Source organism: Meles meles, chromosome 13 (assembly GCF_922984935.1).
Source record: "Meles meles chromosome 13, mMelMel3.1 paternal haplotype, whole genome shotgun sequence".
Lineage (NCBI taxonomy): Eukaryota > Metazoa > Chordata > Mammalia > Carnivora > Mustelidae > Meles > Meles meles.
The window spans coordinates 52,522,067-52,545,874 of NC_060078.1; the positions used below are offsets into that span (position 1 = coordinate 52,522,067).

Genomic DNA, 23,808 nt, shown 5'->3' on the forward strand with positions numbered 1-23,808 from the left:
CCTATGCAGCTAAAGAGATTTCGTTTTTGTTTGTTTATTTAAATAACAATTTTTTAACAGCTTTTCTTTTTCTTTTAAGTAATCCCTATACCTATGGTGGGGCTTGAACCCATAACCTGAAGATCTAGGGTTGTACACTGCACTGACTGAGCCAGCCAGGGCCTCAAGAGATTTAGTTTTGTTCATCAAGAGGGAAGTGGTTACTATGGAAAAGAGTATGGAGATTCCTCAAAAAATTGAAAATAGAGGGGCGCCTGGGTGGCTCAGTGGTTTAAGCCTCTGCCTTCGGCTCAGGTCATGATCTCAGGGTCCTGGGATCGAGCCCCGCATCGGGCTCTCGGTTCAGTGAGGAGCCTGTTTCTCCCTCTCTCTCTGCCTGCCTCTCTGACTACTTGTGACGTCTCTCTCTCTGTCAAATAAATAAATATTAAAAAAAAATTAAAAATAGAAATACTATACAATCCAGTAATTTTGTTACTGGATATTTACCCAAAGAAAATAACACTGATTTAAGAACATCTATACGCCCCTATGTTTATTGCAGCATTATTTTTAAAAGCCAAGATATCTATCGGTGAATGGATAAAGAAGATGTGATGTGTTTATACAATTAAATATTACTCAGTCATAAAAAGAATGAGATCTTGACATCTATGGTAACTTGGATGGACCTAGAGGGTTTAATGCTAAGTGAAATAAGTCAGACAGAAAAAGACCAATACCATATGATTTCATTTATATGTAGAATCTAAAAATATAAAACAGAAGAACAAAGCAGAAACAGGCCTATAAATAGAGAGAGCAAACTGGTGGTTGCCTCAGCGGAAGCGTGGGGGGTGGGCAAAATGGGTGAAGGAGCATGGCAGACACAGGCTCCCAGTTATGAAATGAATAAGTCACAGGAATAAAATGTACAACATAGGGAATGTGGTCAGTGATATTGTAATAGAACTGTATGGTGACATATGGTAGCTACACTTGTGGTGAGCAGAGCATAACAAAGTTGTTGAATCACTATGTTGTACACTGGAAACCAATGTAACATTGTGTGTCAACAGTACTCCAGTGAAAAGGGGGGGAGTATTAAGTACAACTATACTTATATTCATACTTTGTACTATGTACCAGTGAAAAAGCCTGAGGTATAATTATATCACATGTGCTAATTTAGAAACATCTTGAAAATATATTAAGTGAAAAGGAAATTGTGGCATACTACATATAGCATGAGTCCATTTATGTAAGGAAAAAAACCAGTATATTTAGATATACATTTATGCACTGATACTGAACAAGGTCACATACCTTAAGTTAAGAACCCAGCATCACTTCTCAATGGCCTAAATATCTATCACATCCAGAGGGGAAAAACAAAACCCTAGCAGTTCCCACCAAATTATATGGTTACTGCTATGAAGAGGAAAGGGAGGAGAGAGAGAGAGAAGCTGAATAGAGATTTTCACATTTTACTCTTTATACATCTATATTTTATTTTTAAATTATTATTATTTTTTAAGTAGGCTCCCTGCCCAATGTGAGGCTTGAACTCACAACCCTGAGACCAAGAGTTGCCTGCTCCACCAACTGAGCCAACCCATAGGTGCCCCTATACATTTGTAGTTTAGAACATTTCAATGAAAATGTCTTTATCAGAATTTTGTTGGTACAGAGTTACCGAAGGCCTTTGAAAGGCCTCAAAACCTTTTAAAGTCCTAGGGTGGGGTTCCTGGGTGGCTCAGTTAGCTGAGCCTCTGACTCTTGCTTCAGGCTCAGGTCGTGGTCTCCGGGTCATGCCCAGTTCTGTAGTCTGTGCTCAATGCAGAGTCCACTTGGGATTCTCTGTCCTCTCCTTCTGCCCCTCCTCATGCTCACATGCTCTCTAAATAAATAAATAAACAAACAAACAAATAAATAAATCTTAAAAAAAAATTAAAGTCCTAAGGGCTCATGTCCTCATGTCCTTAAAGCCACAGATTCCATGTGTAAGAATTTATCTTGCAGGGGCGCCTGGGTGGCTTAGTTGTTGGGCATTTGCCATCAGCTCAAGTCACCAGGTCACGATCCCAAGGTCCTGGGATCCAGCCCTGCTTCGGGCTCCCTGCTCAGTGGGAGGCCTGCTTCTCCCTCTCACCCAGTTCCCCTGTTTGTGTTTCCTCTCTCACTGTCTCTGTCTCTCTCTCTCTGTCAGATAAAATCTTAAAAAAAAATTATCTTGCAGGTACAATTGCACAGGTGCACAATAAAATAATTTCAGTTATTTTTATGTATTTATAGTAGTTTTCTATTGCTGCATAACAAATTGCCACAGACTTAGCGCCTTAAATAACACACATTCATTATCTCGCACTCTGGGGGTCAGAGACAGCTCTGCTGGATCTTTGGCTTCAGAATCTTTCATGAGGCTGCAGTGGAAATGCCAGCCTGGGCCGGAGTCTCAGCTGAGGCTCAGCTGGGGCAGAATGTGCTTCCCAGTTCAGAGTGGTTAGCAGGATTTCCTTTCCTGCAGGTGGCAGATTGAGGGCTTCAGCTCCCTGCCGGCTCTCAGCTAGAGTCTGTTTTCAGTCCCTTGCCATGTGGGCTTTTTCTTTGGGTGGCTTGCTTCATCACATTCAGCAAAAGAGAATCAATAGAGAGTCTGCTAGCCAGAAAGAAGTTGCAGTATTATGTGATGTAGTTATGGAAGTGATATTTCATGTCCTTTGTTGCATTCTATTGAGGCTGGAAGCAAGCCACATGTCCTGCCTGTGCTCAAGGTGAAAGGATGACACACGGATGTGAATCCCAGGAGGTAGGATAAATGTAAGTAATTATATATACTTATATGCTCATACGCAGCCTGCCACTGTGTATAACTCATAGAGTTGATAAAAAATAATATAAATATTTATTCCTATTTGAAGGATTTGGATTTCACTTTGATTTATTTTATTTTTTAAAAAAGATTTTATTTATTTATTTGACAGAGAGAAAGATCACAAGTAGGCAGAGAGGCAGACAGAGAAAGAGGGGGAAGCAGGCTCCCTGCTGAGCAGAGAGCCTGATTTGAGGCTCAATCCCAGGACCCTGAGATCATGACCTGAGCCGAAGGCAGAGGCTTTAACACACTGAGCCACCCAGGCGCCCCACTTTGATTTCTTTTAGATAGATTTTATTTTGTTTGTTGTTCGTGGCCATAGGTGTTTAGATTGCAAAGACTAAGAACTTAGTTGTTGTTTTTAAAAGATTTTATTTATTTATTTGACAGAGACAGCGCGAGAGAGAACACAAGAAGGGGGAGTGGGAGAGGGGGAAGCAGGCTTCCGGAAGAGCAGGGAGCCCGATGTGGTTCTTGATCCCAGGATCCTGGGATCATGACCCGAGCCACAGGCAGATGCTTAATGAGTGAGCCACCTAGGCACCAAGAACTTATTGTTTGTTTGTTTTGTTTTAATTTGTTTTGTTTTGTTTTTTAAGAACTTGTTGTTTTAATGTAATATGCAACTGTATGTTCCAAATGGAGGACCAAAATGTTCAGGATAAAACTACCCCACCTTGTTAAAAAGAAAATGAAAACTGAACTTCAAGCTTGGGAGTAAATAGTTGTTTCTGCCAAGAAGTTTTGCCAAGAAGTTTTCACTAACACTAACCGGTATTCCAACTCCCCACCCTCACCCTGATTATATTTATTTACATACATATATATATATATAACAACAATATATATTTGTTGTTATTTGTTTTGCTTTATTTAAAAGTATACCTTTGCTAGTGTTGAATATCAGTTATGGTTTATGGAGAAATGTTTATTTTTTATTTTTATTTATTTATTTATTTTTTAAAAAGATTATTTATTTATTTGTCAGAGAGAAAGAGTGAGCAAGCAATCACAGGCAGACAGAGAGGCAGGCAGAGACAGAGAGAGGAGCAGTCTCCCTACTGAGTAAGGACGCTGGGATCATGACCTGAGACAAAGGCAGCTGCTCAACTGACTGAGCCACCCAGGCATCCCAAAATCTTTATTTTTTAAAAAGAGATTTTATTTATTATTTGACAGAGAGAGACACAACAAGAGAGGGAACACAAGCAGAGGGAGTGGGAGAGGGAAAAGCAGGCTTCCCACTGATCAGAGAGCCCGATGTGGGGCTCGATCCCAGGACTCTGGAATCATGACTTGAGCCGAAGGCAGACACTTAACGACTGAGCCACCCAGGTGCCCCAAATCTTTTGTTTTTTAAGTGACCCCATAGTATTGTATTAAGTTGAACCATAAAAAATTATCATTTTTGAGGTCAAAATGGTCAAATAATAGTTTCATATGTATTCTGTGAAAGGGAAGTGTATGCAAAAATGACCTCCACTGGGTGAAAGACCGTTAAGAGGGAAGAAAAAGGCCAAGAAGTCCAGCTTGACAAGGAATGGCTTATTAGGGGAACTGAACAGAAGCAAGTCTTGGGCTTTCCAAAACTAGTAGATCTCCTTGACCCCACCTCCCTTAACACCTACTCTTATAGCCCTGGAGGCTGGGAGTACAAGTGGGGGACCACCCAGGGGGGAAATGCTTTAAGAATAGGTGTGTGTCATAGTCATAGCTCCAGGGCAGAGCAAGGATGTTATGCCCTAGAGTGTGCTTAAGGGTGTGATTAAACAAAAGGAAAGAATGTGGGAGGGAAGGGACCTGTGCTTATGGAGTTTTCAGGTCACAGCACAGTCATTATGGTGGATTTGTCCAAGATGGCCTTAGTTTGGTTCACACAATATGGTTCAATCTAACATAAATGAATTGCAATTTACTTAATCAATTTCCAATTGGTCGCAGTTGTTTCTAATTTTTTGCCAATATAAATAATGTTTCTATTAATAACTTCGTATATGTTTCTATGTGTCCTTGTACTAATAAGCCTTAGGATGAAAATCGAGAACTCCCAGGTTAAAGAGTATGGATGTTAAAAATTTTGCTAAAATAAACTGCCAACTTGTCTTCCATTGAGGTTATACCAATTTATACTCCCGCAAGTGTTACCTGAGAGTTCTTGTTTTCTGGAGCCTTCTACAGCATAGTATACATTTTTTCCTTATGCCATATTGAGGCACAGACATTTTTATGATTTGCCCAGGATGAGATCTAGAGGCAGAGCTGGGAGTTGGCTCAAGCATTTCAGATTAATATCATTTTTTTTCATTATTTCATTTAGGGTTTCACACATTTTCTACACCTGTTTTTTGAGTTACATCAGAGTTTATCTCAAGCTAACATCTTCCAGGTGGGCTTCCCAGATAACCAGACCTACACTTACCTTTCATCTTTCTAATCTCTTACATGTAGAAGCCTAATTTCTTTGGTTGTTCTCATTGGTTTCTAAGGTTTTCACGGGGTAATCCCAAATCCCAGCTTGTTGAAGGCTAGTACTCCGTCAGGGTACCCACACCCCACTTCCTCAGCCCCAAACAAAGTCCTGGGCACCTGGCCCAGTATCAACAATTATTTGTTTATTGTTTAATTAAGTCATTTTTAAATGTATCATTCTCTACTGGAAGAAGATATAATAATATTTATTGGGTATCTATTACATGGTAAGTATTGTGGGGTGCTAGGCAGTATGCAGGACATTCCACAATTTATTCTTCATGGTAATCCTGGATCTTCTCAACAAGAGAAAAGAAAAAAAAAGTAAAGAGATTAAGGAACCGTCTCAAAGTAACCCAGAGTAAGAGGTGGGCAGAACTAGTATTCAAACCAGTCATCCCTGACTCCAATAGCAGTGCTCGCCCACATCACAGGGCCTGCCTCCTGGGACCAGAACTAAGGGGCAGGTGGGACTGGTGAGGCTCTTTGTTCTGGGTTCAAAATAAAAATGGAGTACCAACAAACTCAGTAGTCAAGATAAATCGTGGTTTTTGGTTTGTTTGTTTTTTTAAGATTTTATTTATTTATCTGACACACAGAGAGAGAAATCACAAGTAGGCAGAGAGGCAGGCGGCGGGGGTGGGGGGGGTGGGGGGGTGGGGGGATGGGGGGTAGGGGGGTGGGGGGGCGGCGGGAGAAGCAGGCTCCCCGCTGAGCAGAGAGCCGATGCAGGACTGGATCCCAGTACCCTGAGATCATGACCTGAGCTGAAGGCAGAGGCTTAACCCACTGAACCACCCAGGCGCTCCGATAAATCGTGTTTTAATGCAATAGTTTTAAAAAATCAAAATTAATACAAAACAATCCCTGATAAACAAAACATCAAAATTTTCAATAAAAACAGTACCATTCTTCACTGATTTTCCTTCCTCCTCAGACTCCAATATAGCTTCCCAAAGTACTGTTACTGCTCCTGTCTTTATTTAAAATAATCAGTGGGGTGCATGTCTGGCTCTGTCGCTAGAGCATGTGACTCTTAATCTTGTGATTAAGTTCACGAGTTTGAGCCCTATATTGGGTGCAGAGATTACTTAAAAATAAAATCTTAAAACAAACAAACACCATAGCTAAGTCATTGGATGAAAATGTTGTTGTGAAGGATTAAAACGTTGATGTCCAGGCAAACTGAAACAGAGAGAGACTAAAGGATTGAAGGTTGAAAAGACTTTGCCTAGGGTCACCTGGCTGGTTCAGGCGTAGAACATGTGACTCTTAATCTCAGGGTCCCAAATTCAAGCCCCACATTAGGTGTGGAACCTACTTAGAATTAATAATAATAGTAATAATAAAGAAATTAAAAAAGAAAAGATTTTGCCTAGTAGAGATGAGTTCAGAAGAGCAAACTGGGAGAGGTACCTGGGTGGCTCAGCCGGTTAAGCATCCAACTCTTAATTTCAACTTAGTCATGATCTCAGGGTCATGGGATTGATCCCCACACCAGGCTCAGTGCCAAGTCTGCTTGCCCCCTCCCTCTGCTCCTCCTGCCCCAGCTTGCTCATTCTCTCCCTCTCTCTCTCTCTCTCAAATAAATAAATAAGAAAGAAAAGAGGGGCACCTGGGTGGCTCCATCTGTTATGCATCGGACTTTGGGCTTGGGTCATGATCTCAGGGTTCTGGGATAGAGACCCAAATCAACCTCCTCACTCAGGAAGTCTGCTTCTCCCTCTCCCTTTGCACTTCCCATACTCATGCTCTCTCTCTCTCCCTCAAATAAATAAATGAAATCTTTAAAGAAAAGCAAACTGGGTAGAGAGTACATGGGTGTAATTCCACTTTTCCTTGCTGTTTCTGTGCTAAATAATTTGGGAAGTGTAAGAGAATACGATGGTTCAGCACTTTAAATAAATTCTCTGTCTCCAATAAACTGAGTGACAGATGTCTTGCTACTTCTGATACCCATGCTGATGACAATAAACTTCGGGGTGCCCTGGCAACTTTCCTGTCACTTAAAAAAAGAATTATTTTTAAGTAATCTCTATACCCCGTGTGGGGCCTAACTCAAGACCCTGAGATCAAGAGCCACACATTCCACTCTAACTGAGCCAGCCAGGTGCCCCTCCCCCTCTTGCGGGCACCTGCAGGTAGGGGTGGGGGTGGGGGGTGGGGAGAGACGACTCAAATTCTCCCTGTCTATCCTCCTCATTATTTTAGACATTTTGATCCTGTCTTTTCCCACTGACAGATTTGTCCTTCTGGCCCAACCTTCCAAATCTTCCTAGATGTTCCAGATAAAGAAGCCTTCTCTACTTCCCTGGCTACTTCAGTTGCCTTTCTCTGGAGCTTTTCCAACTCCATAACCTGTCTTGGGGTATAACATGTACTACTGTACACAGAGTAGTTGTTGATTCTCATGTGCTATAAACACTATGCAAAATTATGTATGGGGTTCTGGAGTGCCAGTAGTGTGTGGTAGGGACCTCAGATTTAACCTAGCCTAACTCTCCTCACTGAACACATTGGAGCCATTGGGACTTAGTCAAAGTCATTCCGGAAGCTGATGGCAGGATCTGTTGATTTCTTTTTCACTGCAAGCAGTTGGCCCCTATCAGTCGGTGTTCTGTTCTCAAGATGAAGTTCTGGTATAGTTCTTTTTTTTTTTTTTTTTAAAGATTTTATTTATTTATTTGACAGAGAGAGAGAGAGAGAGATCACAAGTGGGCAGAGAGACAGGCAGAGAGAGAGGGGGAATCAGGCTCCCCGCTGAGCAGAGAGCCCGATGCAGGGCTCGATCCCAGGTGGGATCATGACCTGAGCCAAAGGCAGAGGCTTAACCCACAGAGCCACCCAGGCGCCCCCCTGGTATAGTTCTTAAAGAGGAAAGGAGCAAGAGCAGTAGCAATCTGCACTGTGTCCTTGGGCCCCGAGTTTAGCTTTTCCTTCTTTTGTCAGGGTAAGTTCATTGGATTGTCACAGGGCACACAAGAAGGATTGGCATTTGTCTTGTATGGAGAGGTGAAACTATCATTCTAGCTATGATTCTAGACAGTGGTGTTTCATTTCTAATACCCTTCTTTGATGACACTCAAATTTTGCCAAACTTTTTAGAGAAAGCGTATGTTGGTCCCTATCTTTTTTTTTTTTTTTTTAAGATTTCGTTTATTTATTTGACAGAGAGAAGGATCGCAAGCAGGCAGAGAGGCAGGCAGAGAGAGGGGCTACCCGCCAAGCAGAGAGCCCAACGCAGGACTCGACGCGGGGCTCGATCCCAGGACCCCGAGATCATAACCTGAGCCAAAGTCAGAGGCTTTAACCCACTGAGCTACCCAGGCGCCCCGTTGGTCCCTATTTTAAAAGAGTGGTCTCTAGCTACTCTGGACTTCCTCTCCTTGGCCAATATGAACATTATCTAATAGTCAATGTTACTCAGAATGTGACCTCATAAACCTGGCCTGGAACTATGTGCAATCTAAATATTTTACCAGTTGTATGAATACAAGAATGTACAGACTGGTAAGAGATAGTTAACATTACCTAGCAGCTGGTCAAAGAGGAAAGAGTTCAGGAGATGTTTACTCTCTGTAAGATTGTTGCATTGACCATTATTTAGAAAGGGAGGGTGTGAGAACAGATGGTCAGCAAAAAGGTAAAAGCCTTATATCTCCCAGTGGCTTAAATGTCTTCTGGGCTCAGGCCTGTAATAGAAATGAATAAAGTTTACTGGTAAGATTTGTAGGAATAGTGGAGAACTCTGGAAAACATGCCTAATCTAAAGGGGGCAGTCAGTAGTCAGTGTCAGCCAATTGTTGCCACATAGGAAGGAAGGTCCAAATGTTTATAGATCACATTTTTCAAAAGAATTCAGAAATCTGAATTTTATATGAAATTATTTAATTTTTTAAAAGATTTTATTTATTTATTTGATAGAAGACACAGCGAGAGAGGGAACACAAACAGGGGGAGTGGGAGAGGGTGAAGCAGGCTTCCTGCTGAGCAGGGAGCCTGATGTCGGGCTCAATCCCAGGACCCCCGGATCATGACCCGAGCCGAAGGCAGAGGCTTTAACCCACTGAGCCACCCCTTAAAATGAAATATGTTAATAATTAATTACATAAAACAGATATAACTTCCATAATGGTCCAAATGACTCAGAAATACGTACTTAATTTCAGCTATTTTTTAAAAATATAAAAAAAATTTTAAAAAGATTTTTAAAAATATGATCAAACACAAAGAATTCTTTTTAGAAACCGACCAGAGCACTACCATTCTTAAGAGGTCAATGGGAAAGTTTCAGAACACAAGGCATCCCTGTATTTAAAAGTAACACTTCTAAAAGAATCCAAGGGCAGCCAACCTGAAAATCTTCTAATTGGAGGTAATTTTGACCTCTGAATGGCTTCTATCCCAACAGAGGTCATCTATGACACCAAGCAGTACCCAAGTTCATACTAATGCCAAAAGGTGGGGAAAAAGGTGGGAATCTTGTCATTTCACTGGGTGGGAAGTCACTAAACAATTCAATCTGGCTCAGGTTACCAATTGCTCGTGATTACATTTTAATATAAGTGTGTTAAACAATATACATTGTATCCTGCTTCCCACATGAGACAACATAGCTTTCGTCACTTTTCCCCTCTTATTTTTTTTTTTTTCCAGCCTTCCTCTGTACTCGCCTCTCTCCCAGTCTGCAGTTTTTGTAGATTTAAGGTATGCCTGCTTCTGTTTCCACCATTTCTTCTACTCTTCATCAGGATCGGACTTTTCAAAAAGTTAAACGTCTTTGCTATCTCAGAGATTCTCCACACCCCTTATACTCCCATCCCAAGGCCCATGCCCTCCCACCCCCCACCCCCGAGCCCCATTCTAGAACCTGGACTTATCCCAACGCTCCATCCCTTATCTCTTGGCCTAAAATGCCCGGCTGCATACTTTCCCCCACCCACGTTCTTCCCCAGGCTGGCAGCCTCAGCCATTCCAGAAATTGACAAAGAAGTTGCAAAGGGAGTGCCACTTCTCAGCACAGTAGGTCTCCGTGAGCTTCCCGTTCTCGCCCAACCCGTCCGGATCTGGCCGCGTCGCCAGGGGTCCCTCCTCTTCTGGGCCCGAGGTCGCCTTCCTCTTGCCCGCTTTGGTCTTCTCAGAGGGCTTCCCTCTGGGAGACTTGCTCGCGGGAAGTCGGGACCCTCCTGCGGGACCGGGAGCAGGCTCCCGGAGCCGCCCCCGGCTCCTTGCTGGAGGCTCGGGATCCCGGGGGAAGACTGCCGCGGTGGGGCGCACGGATGAGGACCCTTGGGGCACCAGGCGCAGCTCGGCGCCTTGGCCCTTCTTGCCTGAGCACAGGCGAGCCTTGAGCGGAGCCGGGTCCTGGCACGGCCGCCGCTTCTTGCGCAGCCCGCCCAGCACCTGCTTCCAGTAGTGGGGGCCGCGGGCGGCGTAGGCGGCGCAGCGCTCTGGCTCCCCGCGGTAGGCGCACTGCTGGAGCGTCCCGGCCGGGTCCCGGCAGCTCAGCGCCAGCTCGCTCCCCGCCGGGGGCCCTGGGGCGCGCGGCAGGAGCTGCCAGCTGCACGCGTGCCGCTCGGGGCTGACGAAGCGGCCGGAAGAGCCGCCGGTGGGACCCGAGGCCAGCTCTGCCGCGCTGCCAGCTGCCCCCTTGGCTCTCCGGGAGGCCACGAGGAGGCAGCCACCCAGCAGCAGCAGCGGCCTCAGAGGACTCATGGTCTGTGCTCGAGTCGGGTCTTCGGGACGCCTGGGCGATTCAGTGGTGGCTGGACCGGCAGAGCCACATCCCTCGGACCTGGGGACAGAGGCAGAGACTGCAGCTGCGAATGCGTCTTCCCACACCGTCTACCGTTCCCACACGCTGGTTTCCGGTGGGCAGCAGCAGTCTGAGAAGAAAACTCCCTGAGAAAATCGCTTCCTGTCTAAATAATCGTTTAATATCTTTTTGAAAGCGAGGCCTGAAAATTGCCACCTTCACCCCCTCCCTTCTTCACCCTCCAATAAACTACAAAATCATTTCAGATTGTTTTTTGGAAACATGCATTTTTACTGCACTCTGAACTTACCGAGTTCTAGGAGAGGTGGTGGAATTCTAGCAGGGTAGAGGGAATGACTGCATGAGAGATTAGTCCGTTTTTGCCGGCTCCCAGTGAATGAACGTGTTATGAATGGGACAGGAGGGGCCTCCCCCACTCTGCCCCTCCCAGACTTGTCTCCCACTGGGATATTTCCCACCGCCACCACACGCATACACACACGCCCCCAATGTGTGAGAGAAGTGACACTGTGACATGAAATACAAATCTTGTATTTGGCTTCCAGTGTTTAAAAGAATCACGCAGATTTTAACAGGTCATTCTTTTCTTTCCAGTTACATATTTAATCATACAAACATGAAGTTAAACAGAAAGATCTAAGTTTTTAAGAGTTAAACAAAAAATTTCATATTAGAAACAAAACAACTGTCAATATTCTCAGGCAGGCACTACACTCTCTTCATATCATTCTAAGTTCTGTGTTCTCAGCCAGCACGTTGATAGTCTTTCTTATCCTAGTAATGTAATTTTAATCCTAATAACCGCTAACTACTAATAAAAATATGCCCGCATTTATTAACATACTATAGTGTCCCTCAGTTCATCCAGGGGTGGGCATTTGGTTTTCGGATTATTTTTAGGTATTATAAATCAATTATAAACTGCTTGCAAAAATTAGAAGTTTAAAAAATAACTTATTTAGGGACGCCTGGGTGGTTCAGTGGCTTAAGCCTCTGCTTTCGGCGCGGGTCATGATCTCAGGGTCCTGGGATCGAGCCCCGCATCGGGCTCTCTGCTCAGTGGGGAGCCTGTTTCTCCCTCTCTCTCTGCCTGCCTCTCTGCCTATTTGTGACCTCTCTCTCTGTCAAATAAATAAATAAAATATTTAAAAAAATAATTTATTTAGATTATAGTTACAAGGTAACATTACCATTTCAAGCAGTGTAATCTTTAAGAGTTACTGTGTTCTTGAATCTTGAGAATTTTATATTTAAGCAAAACATAAAATATTCCATCATCATTTTAAAAAATGTTCTCAGTAACAAATTTTTTTTCATTTCAAGAGTTTTTATACTGCTTTACAATTGTTTTATACATGTGAGTAATTTCCTATACTAATTACCCAAGATGTCAAGAAGTCTCATTATATATTTCCTAATGTTTTCTTGCAGACTATATTTTCTATTACTGAACTCACTTTTAATATTGTATTTAAACAGTTATAATTTGAGTACTACTATTAAAACCTAAATATTTCAGAATTAGACCGTATTTAAATATATATTAGCATATATTAAATATATAGTAGTGTATATTGACCTAAGAAAGGAAATTTTACTACTCTTGTGAGATTAGAAAGATTAAATGACTTACCAAGGCCACATATCATTTAGTGATAAAGCCATATGCCACCTGACTTTCAGTTATCAATAATCTTTACATTTCAGGGGTGCCTGGGTTGTTCAGTGGGTTAAGTGTCTGCCTTTGGCTTAGGTCATGATATCAGGGCCTGGGATGGAGCCCTGCATTGGGCTTCCTGCTTAGCAGGGCGTCTGCTTCTCCCTTTCTCCGATCAAGCGCGCGCTCTTTCTCTCTCTCTGTTTCTTGCTCTCTCTATATCTCTCAAATAGATAAAACAAAATCTTAAAAAAAAACACTTTACATTTCAGCTTTGTATTATTACATCGCTATCATTTTCAAAGTTACTTATGTTTTTGTTACATCAAACTGATTTATAATGAAAAGCAATTAGTATGTATTATGTTAATAAATAGTAATGTAAGTTTCATAAACAAGGGTAGTTCACTAATGTTTTTCAAAGATGCAAACTTTCTCCTTCCTCGAAAACTGTATCTGTGGGAGTAAAGCACTGATGAGGAGAGTTAGAGGCTTTTGTCTGCTGCTTTGGCTTTACTTACTGTTATAGCTACCCAACTGAATTGGAAGAGTTTTCCAGCTAAAGAGTGACATCTTGTGACATTGCATGTTAATTACAATGAAAAAGGTCTTTACCTGGAAAGTCATCATCATTAAGAGGGAAATTACAGAGACCAAGTTTTCTGTCAGTAACATTGTTCCCTGAGGAAAAGGGACACACAGATGTGCTTTGCCACATCAGAAAGTGGTATGTCTTACCACAAGGTACATTTTATTTTAAGATTTTACTTATTTATTTTGCGAAAGAGCTTGTGAGCACAATCCAGGGTGGAGGATAGGGACAGAGGGAGAGAGAGAATACCAAGCAGACTTTCTGCTGAGCACAGAGCCCAACGCAGGCTCAATCTCACCACCGAGATCGTGACTTGAGCTGAAACCAAGAGTCCAGTGCTCAACCCATGGAGCCACCAAGGCGTACCCCTCCAAGTTACTTTTTGAAAACTGTGGTAAAAAGTATATATCACAACATTTGCCATTTTAACCATTTTTCAGTGTACTGTTCAGTGGCATAAGTACATTCACACTGCTGTGCAACCATTACCACCATCCAGCTCCAGAACATCTTTTAGCTTCCAAATGTAGCCGTTAAACAGCAACTCCTCATACCTTCCTTCCTCTACCTCCTGGTAACCATCATTCAACATTCTGTTTCTGTGAATTTAACTGCTCTAGGCCCCTCACAGAAGTGGAATCATACAGCTTTTGTCCCTTTTTGACCAGCTTATTTCACTCAGCATAATGTCTTCAAGGCTATTGCATGTTGTAATGTTTGTCAGAATTATCTTCCTATTTAAGGCTGAGTAGTATTCCGCTGTCTGTATACATCACATGTTGTTTCTCTGTTAATCTATCAATGGGCTCTCCAGTTGCTTCTGACTTTTGGCTCTTGTGAATAATGCTGCTCTGAATATGGCTGTACCAAAACTCGTTTGAGTTTCTGCTTTCAATTCTTTTAGGTATTTACACAGAGTGGAATTAATGGTTCATATGGTAATTTTCTTTTTAACTTTTTAAAGTAAGGATTTTTTTTTTTAGACAGAGTGCACACAAGCGAACGAGAGCAAGTGAGCAAGAGAGAGAGCAAGCATGGGGGTAGAGGGGCAGAGGGAGAGAAGCTGACTCCCTGCTGAACAAGGAGCCTGTTGCTGTGGGGCTAGATCCCCCGACCCTGAGACCATGACCTTAGCTGAAGGCAGGTGCTTAACTGACTGAGCCACCCAGGAGCCCCTACTTTTAACTTTTTGAGGAACTGCTATACTGTTTTCCATAATGGCTGCACCATTTTACCTTCCTGCCAACAGTGCACAAGTGTCCCAATTTCTCCAGATCCTTACCAATACTTGTTACTGTTTGTTTACTTGCTTGCTTGCTTGGTTTTGTTTTCATAATAGCCATCCTGATGTGAGTAACCTGATCTCTCATTGTGGGTTTCATTGGCATTTCTCTAATGATTACTGATATTGAGCATGTTTTTTATCTGCTTATTAGTCATTTTTTTAAATTTTTATAGAAGATTTTATTTATTTATTTGATAGAGAGAGAGAGAGAGATCACAAGCAGGCAGAGCAGCAGGCAGAGAGAGAGGGGGGAAGCAGGGTCCCTGCTGAGCAGAGAGCCTGATGGGGGACTCGATCCCAGGACTCTGAGATCATGACCTGAGCTGAAGGCAGAGGCTTAACCCACTGACCCACCCAGAAGCCCCGTGCTTATTAGTCATTTTTATGTCTTCTTTGTAATATGTCTGTTGAAGTCCTTTGCCCATTTTTCAATCAGGTTGTTTTATTTTTGTTTTGTTGAGTTATAGGAGTTCATATATATTCTAGATATTAATCCCTTTAAATTTTTTTTAAAACTTCATTTTTAAGTAATCTCTACAGCCAACATGGGGCTCAAACTCCCAATCCTGAGACCAAGAGTTGCATGCTCCACCAAGTCAGATAAGCGTCCCTAAACATTAACCTCTTATGAATATATGATTTGCAATATTTTCTCCTATTCTGTAGGTTGTCTTTCATTCTGTTGACAGTGTCCCTTGATATATAAGAGTTTTAAATTTTGATGTAGTCGAAGGGGAAACATTTTAAAAAACATTATGATGTGAGATATGTAAGAAAGCATGAAATAAATATTTCAATATTGACTTAAAAAATAATCCTGGGATGCCTGGGTTAAGCATCTGCCTTCGGCTCAGGTCATGATCTCAGGGTCCTGGGATTGAGTCCTGCATTGGGCTTCCTGCTCATTGGGGAGCCTGCTTCTCCCTCTGCCTGCTGGTCCCCCTGCTTGTGCTTACTCACTCTCTCACTCTCGCTCTCTTTCTGACAAATAAATAAATAAAATCTTTTTTTTAACTTTTTTTTTTTTAAAGATTTTGTTTATGTATTTGACAGAGAGAGATCACAAGTAGGCAGAGAGGCAAGCATAGAGAGAGAGGAGGAAGCAGGTTCCCTGCCAAGCAGAGAGCCCGACACGGGACTCGATCCCAGGACCCTGAGATCATGACCTGAGCTGAAAGCGGAGGCTTAACCCACTGAGCCACTCAGGTGCCCCATAAATAAAAATCTTTTAAAAGAACTTAAAAATGTTTTAAAAAAAAATCTCGTTTGCACCAACGATCCAACAGGCCTGTTTGTATATGTGCTGCCGAAGCGAGCACCCAACAGGTCTGTTTGGATTCATACCATATGCTACCTAATAGTTTACAATGAAGTCAATTTCTTGATAATTTCAGTGATTACTTTCTTAGTCCTGCCCTGTGAAAATAGGAAGGAAATATATTACCATAACAACTATGTTGCATCTCCTTCCCTTCTTCTAGAGAAGGTTAGCTGCAGCACCTGACCCACAAACTTCTATGGTGAATAGGCCTCCTGCCTCTTGGTCTTTCTTCCTTCCTTCCTTTCCTTTCTTTCTATCTCTATCTCTGCACCCAGTGTAGAGTTTGAACTCACTCTGAGATCGAGAGTTGCGTGCTCTACTGACTGAGCCACCCAGGTGCCCCAGGTTTCTTCAGACTACATAATTCTTTCTGCATGTAAAATCAGCTTTGCATAGTTCAAGAGTCAAATTTTCCTTGTTTCAGCAGTATTTGCCTAATCATGCAAATTATAATGCAAGCTTTTTAGGCAAGGATAACTTTTTTAGTTCTTTTGTAACTAAAAGAACTCTTTTAGTTCTTTTTTAGTTCTGTTGTACCTAATACAGTGCTCAAGGCAAAAAGCTGATTGCTTGAACTCTTGCACACTGCTGGTAGGCACGTAAAGTGGTGCAATCACTTTAGGAAACTGTTTGACATTCTCTTACACTGTGATCCAACCATCCTTCTTCTAGGTATTTACCCAATGCAAATGAAAACTTATGACAACAGCCAGACAGGTAAAAGAATATTTATAGCACTTTATTCATTGTAATAGCCCCAAAGTGGAAACAACCTAATTATCCATCAACAAGTGGGTGGATAAACAAATTGTAATAAAAATCTGTTTTTTACTTAGTAATAAAAAGGCATGAACTGGGGGCGCCTGGGTGGCTCAGTGGATTAAGCCGCTGCCTTCCGCTCAGGTCATGATCTCAGGGTCCTGGGATCGAGCCCCGCATCTGGCTCTCTGCTCCGCGGGGAGCCTGCTTCCTCCTCTCTCTCTGCCTGCCTCTCTGCCTAATTGTGATCTCTCTCTGTCAAATAAATAAATTAAAAAAAAAAAAGGCATGAACTGCTGCAGGAAAAAATGTCACATAATTTTTCCATTTTCATTACCCCTATCAAATCCCACTTTCCTCCTGCCCCACTCCCAGCCAGGATAACCTGCATTTTATCATACGTTTGGGGCTTATTCTTTCAATACACTTGTATTTTTAGGTTGGTTTATGCACATATATGTAAAGCTCATGTCAAACATACTCATTGCAGGGACACGTGGCTGGGTTCAGTCTGTAGAGTGTGCAAACTTGATCTTGGGGTTGTAAGTTCAAGCCCCACATTGGGTGTGGAGATTGCTTAAAAAGAAAATCTTATAAAAAAGTATACTCATTTAACTTCATTTATAATAATGTAAAATTGGAAAAACCTAAGTATCAGTCAGTAACGAATGAATAAATTATGGATTTTCATATAATGGACTAGATCTTGGAAATATAATGTTAATTAATTAACTATGAGCTTATAAATGATACGTTTTGTTCTTTTTTTAAGATTTTATTTATTCATTTGACAGAGATCACAAGTAGGCAGAGAGAGAGAGGGAGGGAAGCAGGCTCCCCACTGAGCAGAGAGCCCGATGTGGGGCTCTATCCCAGGACCCTGGGATCCTGACCTGAGCCAAAGGCAGAGGCTTTAACCCACTGAGCCACCCAGGCACCCCAACTTTTTGTTCTTTATGGATACACATATATTAGCAAAATTATAAAAACATGGGACAGGAAGCATATACACAAACTTGGTAAGTTATATCTGGGAAGATAGGGAGGAGAATGGTATTATGGCATTTTGCACCATATATCTTAAGGAAAAATTGAAACAAAAAACTTTAGTCAAACTCTCTTCCTCCTCCAGCTTTATTGGATAGTTTAAAATTACATTTCTATTTTCTAGGACTTCAGTTGCTTTTTTCCATCTGACTTTTAAAAACTGAAACACAGTTGTCTAAGTGATATAGTATACAAAAATAACAGCTTGATTTCCGTGAAAATGCATTTCTCTGCAATTCCTGAATAACTCCAACTTATGCTGAGCATAAATGTTTACTCTGAGTTTTAGATTTAGTCTTTGAAAAAATGTGTTCTAAACCTTTGCCATCACCTTATGCATATCCAGCCTAATACTGTGATGAAGTTGTTCCTGTTTAAGACTTTATCCTGATTTTTCTCATACAGCCATTAACACACATTTGTCTTTTTATTTTGTTTACTCCCACTCAACTGTATGTTCAATGTAGGGCCTGATACAGATATTACTGGATATTATTCAATAGCTACAGAGGTCAGACAATCCAAGGTCATTGTTATGCTGAAGTTAAAGTTATTTATGAAAACTCATAGATACTCCAGAATTGGTTTTACTTCCTACATGGGAACATATCCAAGAAACCAAAAACAAGCTTACTGGTCTGACTCAACTCTTCCCATTCATCAGTCCCTATTCACCAGTGGGGCGAAGAGGGGTTCTTTAACAAAGAATTATACATAACACCTCTAGCAAACGAAACATAAACTTTTTTTTTGTTTTTGTTTGTTTTTCTTTTTTTGGTAGTTAAATGCAGAAGTTGGTTTTTCTCCAACCTTTCTCTCCTTTTACATGGCAAGTAAAACTCACTGGCCTGGGAGCAGACTCTGCCAACCTTTGGCCAGTGAAGAGGATTCAGAGAAAATAGTATGACCATCAATCAGAAAAAGGAGAAGCAACAAAGGAAAATAATTAAGCTGTGGCTACAGTCGTGCATTCCCGTGCAAGGTTTCCTCACTTGCCACAGTGGTCACAGTCAACTTCACTTGTTCTCCTGCAGTTGATGGCTACGTAACCAGTCTCACCACACCTATCACACTCACTTTGGGGCAGTCTTTTGAATGTGTCCAAATTGTCCACAAGAATAGCAATTTTGCTCATCCTTATGGTCACAGTCACGAGCCAGATGGCCTGGTCTGCTACAGCTGTAGCAGAATTGCTCTCTCTCTCTCAGTATCCTGGCAGTCCTTGTTTATGTGGCCACGTCTACTGCTCTTATAGCCAGCGTCCTCTTGAAGACCACAATCACCTGCAAGATAACCAGACTCACCACAGTGATAACAGGTGTGTGGAAGAGATAAGGAACCAAATTGGAAACCTCTACCAAGGTTTCCACCTCTGCCATGGCTTCTTATTCCAAGACCACAGCTTGCACCAGTAGGGCATTCCTGGGCCTCATAGTCAGATCATCCACACTGGAAGCACTCATTACTGCTCATGGCTGCAGTTAGGTCTTCAGTATCTGAGCAGGGCTGCAGCAGTGGACACTCAGACACAGGACCAGGAAGGCCTGCCATTGATTTTTTGAAACCACTTTTCTGGTGATAAAGTATAATAGCTAATATTTATTTAGCGGTTAGTAGTTTTTTTGTTTTTTTTTTTTAATTTTTATTTCTTTGACAGAGAGAAATCACAACTAGGCAGAGAGGCAGGCAGAGAGAGAGGAGGAAGCAGGCTCCCTGCCAAGCAGAGAGCCCCATGCGGGGCTCGATCCCAGGACCCTGGGACCATGACCTGAGCTGAAGGCAGAGGCTTTAACCCACTGAGCCACCCAGGCGCCCCCGGTTAGTAGTTTTTAAGTGTATCATATCTTGCTCATTTAATCCTTACCATCACTTTACAGAGTACAGGTTCATAATCCATTATTTACAATTCTGAAACTGGAAAGGGTCTAAAAACCATATTTTAAAAAAAAATTCATTTGACAGAAAACCTGACCTGAACTGGCTTGCAGCTATTTACAGTCTTTGATTTATTTCTCTTAGTATGGCTGACTATTCATACCTTTTGCTACAGAGCTATAAATGTATTTGATTATAGGATGCCGCCCTAGAAGCTGTTGGGGTATGATGTAATACAAGGTATATGAACTGGATTACTAAATCCAATCAAAACCTAAAATCGAAATCAAAATCAAAAAATTCTAAATTCAGAGAAATCACCTGGCAGGCATTTCAAATACGCATTGTGGACCAACTGATAATCATCACCATTTTACAGATGAGACACAGAAGTTAAGTCACTCAAGGTCATATAGTTAACCGAAAGAAAAATCAATGTAGTTAATAGTATTTTTGCATGCTTATTGTGACAGTCACTTGGTTAAATGCCTTTAATTCATTGTCTCATTTAATACTCACTACCACAATAGGAGGTCCTATTATTTTATTTTATTTTGTAAGGTTTTATTTATTTATTTGACACACACAGAGAGAGAGAGAGAGAGAGAGAGAGATCACAAGCAGGCAGAGAGAGAGGGGAAGCAGGCTCCCCACCAAGCAGAGAGCTTGATTCGGGACTCCATCCCAGGACCTTGAGATCATGACCTGAGCTGAAGGCAGAGGCTTAACCCACTGAGCCACCCAGGTGCCCCAGAAGGTGCTATTATTATCCCCATTTCACAGATGAAGGAACTGAAGCTTAGAAGGGTACAACTCCCTTAACAGATGTGTTAAGAGTGGTGAGGAAGGATTTAAAAGCCTGACATCAATATATTTGATTATTACACTATCCCTTGCAAACCTATGATACTAGCCATTTCCTGTCTTCTAAATGTCATTTTGAACTATATATCTACTTACCTCTGAATATTAAAGAGAATGATTTTTAATCAGATCATATTATTCACATGTTAAAGCTCTCCTATGATTTCCTACTGCATCTAGAGTAAAATCCAAATTCCTTACAATGGCCTCTATCTTCTAGTTCATCTCCCCACACAGCAGACTTCCCTTGGGCTTTTACACTTCCTCTACCTGGAATCTCCCCAGATCTTCACACAGCTGGCTCCCCCTGTCTTTCAGGCCTCAGGTTAAGTGCCTCCTTGGTTTTTCCCTAATTGCCCAGTCTAGAGTCTCTAATCATCCTATTTATCCCATCATTCTGCTTTACATGAAATATAAACATGACATTTTCTTGTTTACCTGTTTACTCTTTTTCTGTCCATTAGGATGTAAGTTCATCCAAATGAGTACCCTGAAACTCCAATCTCTAGTAGAGCTCAGCAAATGGTAGGTATTAATTTTGGTTGAATAAATGAGTGTAGTACACAATCAGTTAAGTAGTACCTGCTTTTTCGTTTCATTGATGGGAAATATATTGAGAAGGTGGGTGTGAGAAGACTGAAATGTGAAGATACTTGAACATCAGCTTAATTGGATTTTGTCTAATAGTACAAACAGTGCCTAGTGAAGTGTTGGGACACAGAGCAGGTGCCAAATAAATATTTACTGAATGAACGAACAACAGTAAATATTACTAACTTGGATCGTGGGCAAATTAAACTTTCTGAAAAAAAAGGAAAACTTTCTAAGCTTAGTTTCCTTACCTGTATAATTAAAGATTAATAGGGTGCCTGGATTGCTCTGTTGGTAGGGCATGTGACTCTTGATCTTGGGGTTGTGAGTTTGAGCCCCATGTTGGGTGTAGAGATTACTTAAATATAAAATCTCAAAAAAAAAAATTGAAGGTTAAAACTTACTTTACCGGTCGGCCTAGGAATTATAGGAGATAAATCGTGCCAAATGCTTACCACATAGCAGGAACTTAAGTTTGTTTCTTTCCCCTTACATTTATATACTACTTTATGGTTTACAGAGCTCTTGTAAGCTTTCCTAGATACATGACATCATTTTATTCCCATAACCTTCTATAGTACTTCTCACTAGCTTCATTTTATAGATGAAAAGCAGACTCAGGGGTTGAGACATAGACTCTTCAGGTAATGAGAAGCCAGTGGGCAAATTTTATACGCAGAGTGACATGATAAAAGCAGTGGTTTTGTGTGTGTGTTTTAAAGATTTTATTTATTTATTTGTTAGACAGAGAGAGCACAAGCAGGGAGAGCAGCAGACAGGGAGAGAAGCAGGCTCTCAGCTGAACAGGAGCCCGAGGTGGGGCTCAATCCCAGGACGCTGGGGTCATGACCCCAGAAGGCAGCCGCTTAACCAGTCGCCCCCAAAGCAGTTTTTTGTTTTTTGTTTGTTTGTTTTTTAATACGGATCTGTTAGCGGCCTCAAGATGGACTTGACTTTAGAAGCTGGAGAAACAATACCTTAGCTACTATCATAAAAATCAAGTTTAAGATGGTAAGGACTTGCACTAAGAGACAGAAGAATGTTTAAAAGACTAATGAGTTAAGCAACTCGATAGCCAGAGAAGCCAAAAAAAAAAAAAAAGAAGAAGAAAGAAAAAAAGGTGGTGGTGGGATGGGAATTTTTACACGGGACTCAGAAAATCGTTTTTTAACTACAACATAGACAGCTGAGAAAACAAACTGCGTTTGGCAAAATAGCTGGCAGAAGACCTTTCCTACGATAGCTATGCAGAACTTCTGGCGAATATGGCTAACATTGGAGCCGTGTCCTAAGTGCCCCAGCAGATCTTCCCTGCTTTCACCCCTCCCGCTGGCATCGCCCCCTTCGAATAGAGCACCTAAGGTCTTCGGGATCGTGTTTTCTCTAGCAGTTTGGTTGGATAAGGACCAGGGCAGTAAGGAATTAGATACCAAGTTTTTGAATTTCCAGAGCGTTGGCTAAATCGCCTTTTTTTCCTTCTCTAGGAACTAAGGGTACCCTTATTTATCCTTCCTGCTTCATTAACGACAGATAGCCACAAAGTTTTTCTTTCGGGTGCACGCAACCGAACAGAAACTACCCTCACGCCTTCGCTTCACTCGCGCAGCAGAGGCAGTGGCGGTGAGCTGACGTCACTTCCGGCGCGCTGACGCTCAGTCCAGCGTGCCGACGCCTGCGTCAGCAAAGAGCGGGGCTGGGGGCCCCCGGTTTGAAGTCGTGCGGGTCGGAGGACTGCCGCCTCTGCCGCCGCCGCCTCAGACCCTTGCTCCCCGGCCGCGGCGGGGACGAATTCGGGCAGGCGGCAGGGCAGATGTTCAAGGGCTCACGGCGGGACGCCCCGCGCCGCACCGGCCGTTCCCCTCTGACCGGGGCCTGGGCCTTCGTCGCTCTGCTCTCTGGAAACTAGCGCCTCAGCGGTGCGGCGCGTAGCTCGCGGGGAGATCCGAACCGCCGGCGCCCGACCATGGCGGTCTCCAGGTGGGTCTCGCTCCTTAAGAGAGGACAGGAAGGTGGCCCAGACGAGGCACGGTCTTCTCTCCGTACCCTCACTCCCAGAAAGGAGCGGTTCCCATTGTCACTGGGCTTGGGCGCCTTCTTCCACAGACTTCGGAGTTCGCTTCTCGGTCTCTGAGGGTTTGGGCTTCAGAAACGTCTTTTTCTTGTGCCCTGTGCCACGTTAGAACTAGTTTTTCTCTTTCCTCACCATGCTTCTCTTCTCTGGTTTCTCTTCCCCCTTTCAGTTCTAGAGCCTGTTACCTCTCTTAGTGCTTCTAAGGCTGATCCCTAACCTCCATTTCATAGGAAAACTTGGTAGTAATTGTCGAGGTCTGGGAGATTTGAATTACTATTATCCAAGTGAACTTCTAATTATGTTAGAAATTATTTATGGCTTTAAGGGTATGTACTTTCCTGAGGACTTTTTTCTTAGAGTATAATTCTTTTGCTTAGCAATAAACATTCAGTCGTCAGCATTGTAATCTTTGGCAAGTTATTGTGTTAGCACCGTCTTTCTTAACTAAAGCGTGAAAGATATCATAAATCTTGTTATTTTAAAATGTTGCCGATCAACAGAAACGTCTGGGAAAACCAATAAGACATATAGCTATGGGAGGAAAGTCCTTTCCTCCAATATGACAAGAATCGTGGGAAAACTTTTTGTTTTGATTGATTTTGTTTGATTTTGGAAATGTCAGTAGAGGATGGTCCTTCTGATGATAC

General features: G+C 42.2%; 2 protein-coding genes and 1 pseudogene across 2 annotated transcripts in view; 1 reads left to right on the forward strand and 2 right to left on the reverse strand.

Moving 5' to 3' along the window:
- Positions 1 to 10,279: 10,279 nt before the first annotated feature.
- FGFBP3 (fibroblast growth factor binding protein 3) lies at positions 10,280 to 11,442 on the reverse strand. The gene is made up of 2 exons (XM_046027566.1): positions 11,389 to 11,442; positions 10,280 to 11,117 (listed from the first exon to the last, which is right to left on the reverse strand). Exon 2 carries the CDS (start codon positions 11,036 to 11,038, stop codon positions 10,289 to 10,291), a length of 750 nt encoding a protein of 249 aa, XP_045883522.1. The 5' UTR covers positions 11,039 to 11,117; positions 11,389 to 11,442; the 3' UTR covers positions 10,280 to 10,288.
- A 7,264-nt stretch (positions 11,443 to 18,706) lies between these two features.
- On the reverse strand, positions 18,707 to 19,254 carry LOC123955183 (annotated as a pseudogene).
- A 3,520-nt stretch (positions 19,255 to 22,774) lies between these two features.
- Positions 22,775 to 23,808, forward strand: part of BTAF1 (B-TFIID TATA-box binding protein associated factor 1) — a 101,655-nt gene continuing 100,621 nt past the window's right edge. Inside the window, exon 1 of the mRNA XM_046026898.1 lies at positions 22,775 to 23,067. Coding sequence (XP_045882854.1) covers positions 23,054 to 23,067 — 14 coding nt within the window. The 5' untranslated portion in view covers positions 22,775 to 23,053. The remainder of the gene's footprint in view (positions 23,068 to 23,808) is intronic.